The sequence below is a fragment of the Salvia hispanica genome, chromosome 5 (assembly GCF_023119035.1).
Source record: "Salvia hispanica cultivar TCC Black 2014 chromosome 5, UniMelb_Shisp_WGS_1.0, whole genome shotgun sequence".
Lineage (NCBI taxonomy): Eukaryota > Viridiplantae > Streptophyta > Magnoliopsida > Lamiales > Lamiaceae > Salvia > Salvia hispanica.
The window spans coordinates 26,103,817-26,118,095 of NC_062969.1; the positions used below are offsets into that span (position 1 = coordinate 26,103,817).

Consider the following 14,279-nt stretch of genomic DNA (forward strand, 5'->3'; position numbering starts at 1 on the left):
ACTTTTGGAACTATGGCGGCTGGAATGATTCAGGCAGGCATGACTCCCCGCTGGCTGGTGGCCGGAATCTTCATGGCAGGCTGCTGGATTTAGAGAGTGGAACTTAAAACTAATGGAGCTATTCTCTCAAAAGTGATTTCAAAGTGATAAGTCAAAAGTGATAAATGTTAAGTCAAAAGTTTCTTTATGTTCAACTTCTATTTATAGGGTGGCTTGCCCTAATTTCTAGGGTTGCCTCTTCATGCGAAACGACAACTTTGCCCCTCTTTAGTAGGTGATTGTTCCAAGCAAGTCCTTCTTTCTCGTGTCCAGCTCCGTGTCATCCATCCTGGCCAGTTTGCACCTTTTCTGCCCATACTGGCTAGTTGCACACTTTTTGCTGCTTTTTCACGCCAATTCCTTCTGATCCTTTCCTCCTGATTTTGTACCTCAACTGCACACTTCAGCAACTACTTTGCGCATATTATCCAATAAAGCACGTTATACCTCCACTCAACCAAGGCTGGGAACGAGACCCACCGAGCCCTTTGTTGAAAAAGTACTCCATGCTGAATAGCTCCGGGGCTCACATATTGTAACACTCGGCTCGCCTTCCCAATCTTCATGTCGAAGTTGCGCTCATGTAGGCGCCGAGAAGGTGGCAGTGTACATGTGGCGGGAAGGGTTGGCCGTCATCGATGGCGAGGCCGGGCTAACCAATATCCAAGGTGAACCTTGATGCGTTTAGACATACACCAAGTAAAGTATAGCTCGGTGGTGGTGATGCTGGAGCGCCGTGCCCATCGTTGTACCGATGAATTCCTGGGCGAAACGTAGAAGATGGTCGGTGAGGTGGATCCCTTTTGATATGCTTGGTCTTGAAAATTCCGCTCCTAGCGTGTGTCAAGTATTCCCAAGCGTTTTGGTGAGAATCCGGGTGAAAATTCCACTAACCCATTCTCACTCACATTTTATTATAAAACTAATATATAAAAGGACTCACGTATCACTAATTTTTTCGAAATACTTTAAAATTTTAAATGTTGACAAAATATAAGGGATGGAGGGAGTAATTACCTGGTTTTCTTTCCTTATTTATTGAGTATTGGTTAGGTTTAGCTAGAGAAAAGGAGATGTGAACATGTCTTGTCCTAATAAATTTATTTAATTAAATTTAACTCTTTCAAATTAAAGTCTTTTAAGAATATTAATCTGATTTATTATTCAAATTCAGATTACTTAATTTATTTGCTTACGCCACAACACCTGAAACATCTTCTTTTGCATGAAAACAAGAGTAGATGATATTCTTTTTGAATAAAAAAAAGGTTATATATTTTATCGGTTCTCAAAAAATTGACTAGTTTTTTTTATTTTGGGTTGTCCCTCAAAATTAGACAAGTCTAGATAAGGAAAGTTTTGAACAAACACACACTATTAATAATATGGACCATAATGCACTAACACTACTTTCACTACTTTTTCCCTTCTCACTTACTCCATCCGTTCCATGTTAATAGCTTCATTTTTCTTTGGTAAATTCCAAGTTAATTGAGTCATTTTTTACTATGACAAAAAAGTTATTATTCCTTTTACTTTATTCTCTCTTCATATCTCTTACTTTAGTCACCATCCATTTAACACACTATTCTTAAACTCCGTGACAAAAAGAAATGTCTCTACTAATAAGAAATGAGAGGAGTACTTTTTCCTATCTGACTCTCTTACTTTTCCAATTCCACATTAAAACTTGTGCCGTATACAACTTTGTCAATTTTTGGAGGACGGATGGCACTAATTATTAGAAGAAAGAAATTTGATAAGAGTTACTCCATTCGTCCCTTATAATTTGTCACTATTTGACTCGGCGCAAATTTTAAGAAATGTAGTAACAGAAAGTGGGTTGAAAATGTGACTCCTACTTTTATATATTAGTTTTAAAATAAAATGTGAGTGAAATTGAGTTAGTGGAATGTGGGATTTATTAACAAATATAGTAAAAGTGAAAGGTGACAAATTTTAGGGATGGACGAAAATGAAAGTATGTGACAAATTTTGAAGACGGATGAAGTACTCGTTAATATATGAAGTTCGAAAAATATGGAGTAGTATATTTGGATGTTGGAGGATGGATTATTTATGTGACATTATTAGATGTCACGTTTTAGGTAAATAAACAACATTACAATTTATATTAAGCAATATTAGAGTTAAATTTTATTGGTTGCAAAATAACCAAGTCAATAGTTTTACAATTTCTAGGTGGATTTTAGAGCCAAAAACAGAATTTGATAAAAATTTAAATTTTTTAGTGGAATCGATTCATGCTAATTTAGTAATAAAAAATGCCACCCACAAGTGTATAAGATAAAGTAGCATGTAGCAAGTTAAAATTATCGATCCATGAAGACTAAGACCCGGGAGTACTACGATGCAATGTTTAACTAAGAATAAAGAACAAGTAAGCAAATTAAGGCAATTAACTAAGTAAAGCACATAAAAGATGGTTTTCACACAAATTAGGAAAGGCGGATAGGATCTTTGGTATGGATCAGGGTGTCACCTATGGATCATCCATCTATTGGTCTCTGTGCAGGGAAAATCGGGAAACTTGGTTAGACCCCTCTCGGGTGCATCTAACACGTGGATCAATCTTTAATGAAGAGTCTCCTCCATACACTTCAAGATTGACTCCTAAGACCTACGGACCCAAGCCATCTCTCTAGCTATGCATATCTCGATCACATAAAACGCACGAAATTGTTGATTATTTAACAATCTAATCAAGCATTTCTCAATGGAAATAATTAGAACAAGATATATCAAATTGGTAGCTAAGCAATTAGATAATGAAAAAACCCAATAACCAACAAAACCAACACAAATGAGATAGATAAGCACAAATCAAGGTTTAACTCATGGATTCCATACAAACTTCACCAAATCCCTTAAGTCTAGCTACTCATGATAGTAGTCAACACAAAAGAAAATACAAAAGAAACAAAGGAAAATATGGATGGAAAATGGAAATTAGAACTCCCTAAGGTGAATTGATGTTGCGGAGAGTCTTCTTATTCAATCTCTTGAAGATGGAAGCCTCCTTGCCTTCAATCCTCTTGAATCTCTCGATTTCTATCTTGATTTTGCAGTGGGGAAAGTTAGGGTTCGAAAATGAGTGAGAACCCTTTTATACTCGGAGTGAAAATCAGGATTAAGTGGACAATTATCCAAAACACCCGGCCGAAGTGATCCGTAAGTGGAGAAACACCCGACCAGTCTTCCTCGAGCCCGAACTTGGCTGCAAAACACCCGATAGGGTTTTCCAGAAATGGATGATGCACTATTTATTAGCACTAAAAATATCTCAAGCATTACGGGTAGATCTAGTATAGCTAAAGGTCGACTCAGAATATCGAACACGAGGAATAAGATTGCAACGACTACCATATACTAAGCATCATATACTATCTAGAGACCGATGAGGTTTTGGGTTGATTTATTAAACTAGACGAAAATAAATAAACAAATAAAAGAAAGCATAAAAACATATGATACAAAAAAAGGTAAGAAAGTAGAATTTTAGATTCCCAAATGGCTTCCGAATTACTTTTCTGAGATATTAAGTCGGTCACTTAACTAGTTTAAAACCCCCTCCCGATGAAAATTTTAGATTATTTTAAAAATTGAAGTCCTTCAATTTTAGACCTAATGTAACACCCCCCCGATAATTTTAATAATCAATAAATGATGTCACTTTTTGGTCAAACCCCGACTCAAAAAAAAAAAATAAAATATACACATAAACAATCTAGATAACTCGTAACTATTTACAAATATGAATGTCTAACCAAAATTTTTGGAAGTAAAAAACTTTCATTTTCTAGACATGCCACGTCTAACATATTCAAAAGAATTACCAAGGGAAAACTTGACTAAACCCGACTTGAGCAACCGTGAAGAAAAAGAGCAATTCGATCACCTAATCAAGGGGGGAAAAAGAAAAAGTGACTTCAACAAGCCCATTTAAAACCCACATTAGAGTTTAAATTTTCCCAGATTTAAAGTAACGTTAGGCAATCTATATTTTATAAAATTTATTACCATGTTCTTATCGAATCAATATCCTTATATCGATATACATATGTTTATTTTTTTTTTTTTAAGGTAAACAACAATACATCCAATTTATATTTTCCCTTTTCTTGATTCCCTTTTAAACCCCTCTTTCTTGTTTTTTCCCATTTGAAGTCATAATCATATAATACTTCACGATATATCCAACATACGTGATAATATCCCCAAAATACCCATATTTTAACAAAGTGCACTTCCCAAATCTATACATATTTATTCTTTACCAAAAACCCAAAAACCATTTAAATTCCACATTCATATATTCCCATTGATCTCAAAATATACCACATAATTAGTAATCACATATCCTTCATAAAATATATAAAAGAGTTCAAAATAAAAATAAGCTACAATTCCGAAATCACACCCCTATTCAAATTTAAAATCAAAGTACGTTACAATCTTATTCAAATACCCAAAAATCGGGTAAATCACCCCAATTTTTCCCTATACGAACAAATATACCCCAAGGGCCGTGCACCCGGGTACGCGGTAGATCAAAAGAGAGAATCAGGGATCGGTTTAGCCCCAGAGGACTCCCGCGGGTTTAGGGTGCGACGATAATTTGACCACCCAAGGGGGCGATCGAAAGAGATACGAGCGAGCGAGAGACCACCCAAGGTGCGAGATATTCGATAATCACGATCCCCCGGGATCCAAGACAGGATACGGAAAAAACCAATTGTACCCTAAAAACTCAAGAGGGGGACACGAGTCAAGCATACCAAATTTTATCTCAACACTTATATTAAAAAAATCTCAAACATTCCCAATATTTATACCCATCATATCAAAAAATCATTAAATTCCAATTCTACAATACTATCACATATCCAAATACAATATTTCAATAAGCAACATATACAAATACATAAGCATCACCGATTAGTACCAAAATTCTATATGCTCGAAACTTAATTCGAATTAAAGACCAAAGTAGAATACACTATTATATATGCAATTACTAAATTAATTCAGGGAAATTTAAAAACCAATGAAGAGTATACTACCTCGAGCACAAAGAGTCTTGACACGAAATCCCAGATTCCGCTCCTCCTTGCCCGTGTTACGTTAAGGAGAGATAAGTCTAGCCTAGAGCTTTTAAAAAAAACCGGCGGGTTTGGAAAGGGGTTTTTGATTTGGACCCGGGGGAAGAAAGAAAAAAGAAGAATTCCCGGGGGCAGTGCCGGAGGGAGATGACAGCGCCCAAGGGTGTGTGTATAAAAAAAATGGAGGTTTTCTCCATGGGTGTCACAAAAGGGTTTAGAAATGTGGGGGGGGGTGACTGGGGTAAGTTCCAAAAGGGGAGAATAGGAAAAAAAACCCTTTTTCATTTCCCCTCAACTCATTTTATAAAAAAAATTAATCTTTCCTATTTTTTTATTTAAACTTTACCCTTTTTTCAAAAAAAACCCTATACCTACAACTTAAGTATTGAAGTCTAAAATTTCATATAAACACACTTTTGATCTTTTTATTTTACACACAACCCGACAGACTAAACTTCACTCACGGAACTTCTAATTTAATTCTAGACTTCTATAGCATTTAACAAATTTTTTAAATTTCCCAATTTTCAGACCTTACATCATCAAAAACCTCTAATCGAGGACTTTTCTCAAGAACGTACTAAAACTTTTTTTAAAAAACTCAATTTTTTTGCTCCATATCTTTTCTTACACTTATTTAAGACTATATTTTATTATTCCATAATTTATCAAATTGTCAAAATTTTTTGTTAATTAATTCGAATTATTCCGAAAATCTTAATTTTGCGATTTATAGCAACAATTTACTTTTCCGTCTAAGGTGGGTTTCGGGGCATTACACCTAACTCCTAAAAAAATTGTAAGACCAATGACCTCACATGAAACCTCAACCTCCCGTATTCTTTTTGAATTAAAGGGAATTATCTCTTGTCCAAGTCAATTATTTCGTTTCCCCAGTACTCTATTCAACCTAGCATGTATTCAAAAGGTAGCTAATCAATTGAATATAAAACACAAGGATAAATCAAATAACCGGTAAGAGCTAACACGAAAAAACAATTAATATCTTCACAAAAAAAATGTTCTACTCAAAACAAGTAAATACACTAATTAAAGTACAAGACATGAAAGAAATTGATAAAACCAAGGTTAATTTTAATCTTCAAACCCTTTTTCTTTCCCGGGGTCTCGAGCCCCCGCCCAAGGAAGAGGATGGTTATTTTGGAATATGGTATGGAGGATGAATGGTAGAGGGGGAAAAGGGTTGGGGCTCCAGATAAAGATTATGAATTAGGGTTTGAGGTATTTATAGGTTGGGGTAAAAGGTTTATTTTGATAATTTTCGTGGCCTACAAGATATGGAGAGAGATTTGGCTTCACAAAAAATTTTTTTTCTCCCGTCAAATTTCCCCCGCCTTTTGGGTGCACCGGGAACGCAACGTTCGTAAAAAGTCATAACTTTCTCCACCAAATCCGATTGAGACGGAGAAAAATCCACGCCGGGGGTTTTTTAAGAAAGAGAATGGCAGTAGTAAGCACTGATTGAACTTCAAAATCTAGGGAGAATGGGCACGAACAGAGGCTGCTGCACTTTGGCCTTTTTTTACCTTTTTTTATCTTTTTCTATCATTTATCAAAAACAATCAAAAATACCAAATGTATAAAATATGCAATTTAAGAACATAATTTGCATGATTGACGTTTAAAACGAGTCAAATCTAGCCCTTAAAAAAATGCAAAAACCGTGTTTGTCAATGGGAAAAAACCGGGGGGGTTTTTTCTCTGGGAAACCACCCCAAGAATCAGCTTCGGCCCCGTTTTAACCTGTTTTTATCACAAAAATACGACAAACCCATTAAATACCTTTAAATTTGTGTATATATGGGAAAAAACCCCCATTAAACACCTTAAATCATCAAAAGCACTATTTAATCACCAATAAAAAAATCCTAAACTATGAGTTTGTCAAATACTTCTTTTTATAATATGTATTGACCAACAATATATTTGAAATTCACTAGCGAACATAGTTTTTTTTCCCGAATACGGGACCATAAGCTCTCCAATGGCGGAAAGGGGGCCAACCACTAAGGTTGAGAAAAACTCGAATATGACCCCAAACCCGGGGAAATTTAAAATTTGATTCAAGTTTCTTTGGATTTCTTTGTTTTTGAATTAAATTTTTTGGCAAATTTTGATTTTTCATTTATATTTGTTCATATGTATAGAAACCGAAAACTTGAATAAATTTTAATATACATACCTAAAACAAACTCTTCATGTGTTGGGGGGGAGTTATAAAAAAAAATTTGATTTTTTTGATATTTAGCTATTGAAGATTATACTTGTTTAGATATGTTAATTAGTAGATAAAATAAACTCTTTGTTGCTAATAAATGTTCTAATTTTGACTGGGTTTTAAAAAAATTTTTTGACTTTATAAAAGAAATGGAAAAAAAAATTTGTGGAAGGTGGATCCCTTTTCATATTGAGGAAAAAAAAAGTTGAGTTAAAAATGAAAGACCACATCAAAAAAAAAAAGGGAAATAAGATATTTATTAGGGAAAGAAAAAAAGGGTATTTAATGGTGGATGGGGGGAAAACTAATACTTTTATGTACTTTTAAAAAAATTAAATATATTTGTGCAATTTAGATTTTTTGGGTTTAATTTTTTAGTTAAGATTTTATAGATATATTTGTTCAAATTAGATTTTTCGGTTCAGATCAGATCTTTGTAGTTCTGAATTTAGTTTTTGAATGTTTCGGTTTGATTTTAATTTTTATAAAATTTCAAATTTTTAATTAAGAACGGTTTAAACAAATCGAACCAAAAGTTGAATGATCACCAAATCGAACCAAAAATTGAATGATCTCCCGCTAATGACACCCCACCCACAATCTCCCACTTACAACCAAACATCTTATCTATGTCTGATGTCCAAATTAAAATAATGATAAAAATTGAATAAAAAGATCATTCTAAAACTAGTTGGGAGAGAAGGTTAAATGGATCACTAGTTACTAAAAATTGGATGTCTTATCAAACATGTCAACTTAGATCAGATTGCTGTGAGAAGTTATCAAGTACACTCATTACATTCCAAAAAGTTTATCATTTATGTATATCCGTCTATCTAGGCATAAATAATGCATGTAAGTATTAAACGAAGAGAAAAAAGAATTAAGTTTTTAAATTTGGGAGAGAGAAAAATAATTGATTGTATTAATTGAAAATAGAAAGTTATCAAAAATTGAAACATTTCACTTTAGTTGAGATAATTTAAAAAAAGTATATCATCATGCCAAATTGGTTGTATAGATGATTGAACATTTTCTCAAGAGGAAGTAGCTAAGAAACAATTTAAGACTATCGATCTTTGTTACTTAACAAAAATAGAGAGGGGGTAAAGAGGCTATTTGAACCCAAGAAGTTTTGCTTTCTTCAATTGTCTTTAGTAGCCGTATTTTTCGCTGCACATCGCGACAAGAATTTGCTTGATCGACACTTCCAAGAAGGTAGTAAAACCAGAATTTGCTAATTGATTTGAAAAAAGTCTAATTTTTTAAAATGTCAGCAAACTAATAAATTGCAGCCATAGCTAGATTCTGAAAACGAAGCCTAAAAAATCTATACAAGCAATTTGAAGAAGAAAACATTCTGAAAACTACACTTAAAAAATCTATAAGCAATTTGAAGAAGAAAACGCTACGAACGCTACAAAATTGAGGAAGTAAAAAAGCAAAAGTTATATCTGAATCAATACCTCAAAAAAGATACAGTAACTGTGAATTGTCAAATCCATTTTTGCAAGACTCAAACTTTTTGAGATTAAAACAGAATAACTGGGAATTGAGTAAGGAGGAGAGGCGGTGAAGGGGAGGGCCGAGGAGGAGGGTGGAGGAGGCAGAAATTTAATCCCATCGCGCGACTGTTTTTTTTTTTGGATCAAATTTGAGGGGTGGTTTGGTCAATTAATAAATATTATGAGTGAAATAATAAGAAAAAAGAAGTGAAAAAAGAAAATAAAAGCAAAATCCCTTTTTTCGAAAAATATGCATGTCTCGATCCTATATTTCAAAAGGTCTACGAATTTAATCCTCAATTTCAAAAGGTCGGCGAATATAACCCCTTATTCCGAATTCTCTCAATGAAATAAGGTGAAATAGAAATAAATAGTTTAGATACAATACAAAAATGTAAAAAAATAGCAAAAATATCCATAAAATTAACCCCTAATTTTGTTTGTCTTCTATATTTTGGTATATTATAAATTAGTCAAATAAATATCTTTATAATCTAACTAATCCTATTTGCTTAGCGAAAATCATGTATTTTACTAATATATTGCATTTTAAATAAAATGATAATAATAATACTACTCCATCTAGTGAACCAAGAATCTACGGGCTAATGATTAATTAAACGATTGGGCTTTAGGCCCACACGAACAAAATTGTGGCAACACAAAATCTAGCTACCCTATATTCACACCTATAAATTCAGTAATTATAGGCCCAAACATAAATGCCCCAACCTTTTTAATTCCCAGCGAAACACACCAATCTACAACAGCCGCCGCCTCAGCCAGTTCGTCGACTCCCCCGCGCCGTGCTATCTCTTCTACTCTGCTTCAACTCAGCCACATAGCCCTAATTTTCTGTCCATAAGGTCAATTTTTCTTAATTGATATTGCACCTTCTTCTTCCCAATTCAGTCGTCTCTAAGTGTGGTCTGCAAGTTTTCTCATTTATCCTGATTTCGAATTTATGTATCTAAAAATTAGAATGATAAGATTTATGAGGTATTGATGTTTGATATATTGTTTGTTTTTATTAATTGTGAAGTGTAGAAATCTATTGGAAATTAACAGTCCCTCTTAGAGGAAAAGTGGCAACTTTCCCCAACTTTCCCCAAAACTCTGCTTTTTATGTTTAGTATAGATTACCGCCGGTGCAGTTGCAGTTGCAGTTGCTATCATCGAGTTTTTTGTTTCTAAGTAAATTACTTTATGGAATCAGGAAGATTTATAATTGGGATACTGTAGCTTGTCGCCCCCAAATTCTTGCCTAAACACCTACAAGGCACATCTTTTGTCCATGCCATCTCTAATTAACCACAGGCTATATATTGTGTGGTCATGAGAATCAGATGAACTGCGTCCGATAATCCCCTGTTTAGCTAACACTTTTGGGGGTCTCTGCAGCCTAAATTTCTTAATAGATCATGTAGCATTCTGATATGTTTTATGAATCAGCAAATGCCTGATACAAGTAGAGTTCAGGTATATACAAAAATTGTAGGTATGAATATTATGATTGCTGATTTGTAGTCTGCATCTGTTACATGTGGAGGTTCATTGTACTGATATATTGTGTGATATAAAGGCTAGAGCTTTAGAATCAAGTACTCAGTTGCTTCCTCAAATTAAAGACATAGTTTTGACTTTACGTTAGTCACATTGCTAAGAAATGAGGATTCAAAATTCACTCTGTTAATTTCTCTCCATCTTAACCGAGGCTCAAACACTTTTTTCAGATGGCAACTCACGAGGCTGATGGAAATTCCATTTCTCCATCTCGTATAGAATCACCTGAACTAGCAGCCATGCAGGAGAAAGCTCACAAGGGTTCTTCAAGTTCTGGATCCAAGGTATTTTGATGTACCATTAACTCATTTTGTTGGAACATCTACTTTCTGTTTTAATTTTAATTGCATGCTGCAAGTGCCCCATTAAAAATTCTGAAGTAGCTGTTTTTTATTTTAAATAAATTAATGTGATATTGTTTCCTTTTTGCTTGATGGTTTATCTTACTAATATGAAGATATATTTTTCTGGGTTTGTTTATTGAACTTTTCTCATATTGTGGATTTCGGAGCTTTTATATATTTAATGTTGGTGACTGATCGGAGAAGTTTCTCAATTCACCCCAGAATACTGGCTAGTAGGTCTGCTTGTATTTATGACAAATAAATTATTTCAATGCCAACTATATTCAGCATTTTTGACCGCTAGGTTTTGATATTCCATATAAAAATCATACTTGTCTCGAGAATGCTTGTTTCTCTATGATGCTTTGAAAACTAGAATGACAGTTGATAATCTTTTTCAGAGTACTATAGTTTGCCAAAAGACTAGATGAGTTTATAGCAGTGGAGGGAAAAGAAAAGTTTAATATGAGAAAAATATTTTATTTTGGAAGCCAATTGGAGGTCCACGCATCCATCTATTTCCATGTCACATATGGAAAGTTACAAAAAAATTTTGTTACATCTTGTTGTGCTGTTTCTTTTTATTCATTGGAAAGATCAGTTGGAGAGTGAATTTCTCAGTTTGTCTGTTTTTTATATGTTGCCTAATGTTACATATATTAAACTTCACTTTTTGCAGCATGAATCTCGTGAACATGCAAGAGATAGGGAAAGGGAGTCTAAAAGCAGAGACAGGGAGAGGGAAAGAGGTAGTAGAGACAAAGATAGAGACAGGGACAAAGAGAGGAATAGGGATCGGGAAAGGGAGAGGGGTAGAGACAGAGACGGGGAAAGGGAACGGGATAAGGATCGTGATCGACATCACCGAGATCGCCACAGAGATCGAAGTGAGAGAAGGGAGAGGACCAGAGATAGGGGTGATGAGGATGACTACTACCGAAGCAGAGACTATGACAGGTGAGAAAAGTGCAACTTTCTATATCTTTCATTTTATTATAAAACTAATATATAAAAGGATGACTCACATTCCACTAACCTTTTCAACTCACTTTTAATTACATTTCTTAAAACCTGTGCCTGGTCAAAGTGAAACAAATTATCCGGGACGGAGGAAGTATATTTCGAACTCTCAGTAGCCTATATTCATTATTTAGAGCATGTAATTGACCTGACATGCTACTGGTTTATATATTGTTTGAAAATGTTATTCTTCCGAGCAGTATTTTGGGAGATTTTAAAGTGATTATGTTTGTATTTCTTAACTCTTTCTAGATAAGGCAGCTCCACCTGAATTGTTTTTTACTAATATGATTTCTACTTCAAGGTCATATCTGCTCTGCTGCCCTTCTATAATACCTGAATGTGACCGACTTCTGTACCTTGTACAAGGAGAAGAATGATTACAGGTCTTGTCCATCTCTAACCAGGATGCATGTCTGGTAGCACACAGAATTATAATAGATGTTGAGTTCTTTGTCAATCGATAGCCTGTATCAGATCATAATCATGGAAAAGTATATATTAACTAATATAAACTCTGGCACCTGTACTTTTAGAATAGACTGCCTTTTTATGTTTGATGTAACTTGATGTAGCATTCACAGATTGACTTCTGGAGCCACCCCACAATTCCTGGAATGTTCCCACAGTAATATTTACCTTTGCCAGGAGATAAGTTCTCTTAACACCTCTAGCATTCGTTGTAGCTCACTAGCTCTTTTAATATGCTTCTAGGCATTATCTTAAATCTGATTGCAGTTTTGGGCCCCTCCCTGTTATGCCAGTGTGAGCAATGACTCAGCAGGTCTCACCCATATTGCTTTATGTATTGTGTTAATTTCTTAATAAAAGTAAATATGAGAAGTCCTTAAAGAAATTTTGTTTTGTCAGGCTACCAGGCATGCTCGCAGGATATGTTGGTGGTCTTCTAGCCAACTCACTAATGAACAGGTGATACTAAGTTCTATCTCAATTTCTCCATAGTTTTCGTATTGTATCCGTTCCTAGATATGACACTAGTTAGATGGCTTAATGCCTAATATTTTCTATTTTAGTCTATTTTCTATTTTAGTCTGACCCTTTTGCAACCAGTTTATGAATGTTATGATTCTTCCCTTGCTGTTGATACTGCAGTGCATGGGTAGTTATGTTGATACATCATATCCACAGTTTTCTTTAGAGAATTAAGAGGCCATATTTTCAATCACCAACAAAGTCCTGCTCTGAGTTACTCACGGCCTTTGCTATTAATCCCCTGAGTTGTCTATTTTCTTTTCTTGCTTGTATGTATTTTATTTCAATGTTCTGTATGATCATCCAAGAATTTCCATTTTCATGTTCTCATAGCAGTCTCATGGCAACATTCTTTAGTCATGTTATGTCAGCAATTGGAGTATACTGCTGGTCAGATATTTATCTCACACTGTTATATAAATCTTTGGTCATCCATATCTATGAAGTTTATTAATCATTCATACCGTTTCCTTTCATTATTCAGGAGATGCTGTGGTAAATGTTTACATGCTTGAAAATTGCTGTGGAGATGAGATCAGTTGAAGAGGCTAGCAATGCAATGGCTTTAGATGGCATTATTTTTGAGGTAGCAACTGATCTTACCAGTAACACCAAATGCTGCTGATATACATTATTTAGTTATTAAAACGATGGTTCTGACTTTTGCATAAAAAATTTGCAGGTATGTTGGTGAACTTAGTAATCCCTCGTCCAGTTGCTGGTGTAGAAAATGCACCAGGAGTAGGGAAGGTTTGTTGTTAAGCATCCTTTGATTCCACTAGAAGAGATATATATTAGCCTGCAATCATATATTTTGTAACTGGTGATGTATAGGTCTATTTGGAATACGCGGACACTGAAAGTGCTGTAAAAGCTCGGCAAGGACTGAATGGAAGGAAATTCGGTGGAAATGAGGTTGTTGCAGTTTTCTACCCAGAAGATAAGTTTTCAGAGGGAGATTACAGCGGATAGTTCCCTCTTGTAGGAAGTTATCTTATACGGATAGTTCCCTCTTGTGGTTATGTTCTGCGCTTCTAACTATGTCTATTATGTGATATGGTGTTATGATTTTTATAGGATGTTTCCTAGTCTACTCTTGCTACCTTGTTTCTTACATCCACTGAGACTCTATTCATCAAAGTTGCTTAACAATTAATAGAACTTCATTGTCCATGATAAATAGTTATATTTGGTTTCGTCTGTCAAAATTAGTTTTTTATTTGATTAAAGTCTAAAATTGGTCTTAAACATATGGTCATTTTTCCTTTTTGGTCTTAAACTTTATCTTTTGGATATTTTGGTCCTGCACATATGAAAATTTGATCATTTTGGTCTTCCGTCAATAGTTTCGTTAAAAACTAATGGTCAATGCCGATTTTGGTCTTCCGTCATTTTGGTCTTAATTCTGATTTTTAAGTCACTACTTAATCTCCTAATTAATCTCTTAATTCTT

The 14,279-nt window shown here is 34.5% G+C and overlaps 1 protein-coding gene across 1 annotated transcript; it reads left to right on the forward strand.

Moving 5' to 3' along the window:
- Positions 1–9,642: 9,642 nt before the first annotated feature.
- Positions 9,643–11,777, forward strand: LOC125188841 (splicing factor U2af large subunit B-like). Its single transcript, XM_048085903.1, has 3 exons — positions 9,643–9,772; positions 10,640–10,753; positions 11,493–11,777. The coding sequence occupies exons 2-3, from the start codon at positions 10,640–10,642 to the stop codon at positions 11,772–11,774; spliced, it is 396 nt and encodes a 131-aa protein (XP_047941860.1). The 5' UTR covers positions 9,643–9,772; the 3' UTR covers positions 11,775–11,777.
- Positions 11,778–14,279: the final 2,502 nt, after the last annotated feature.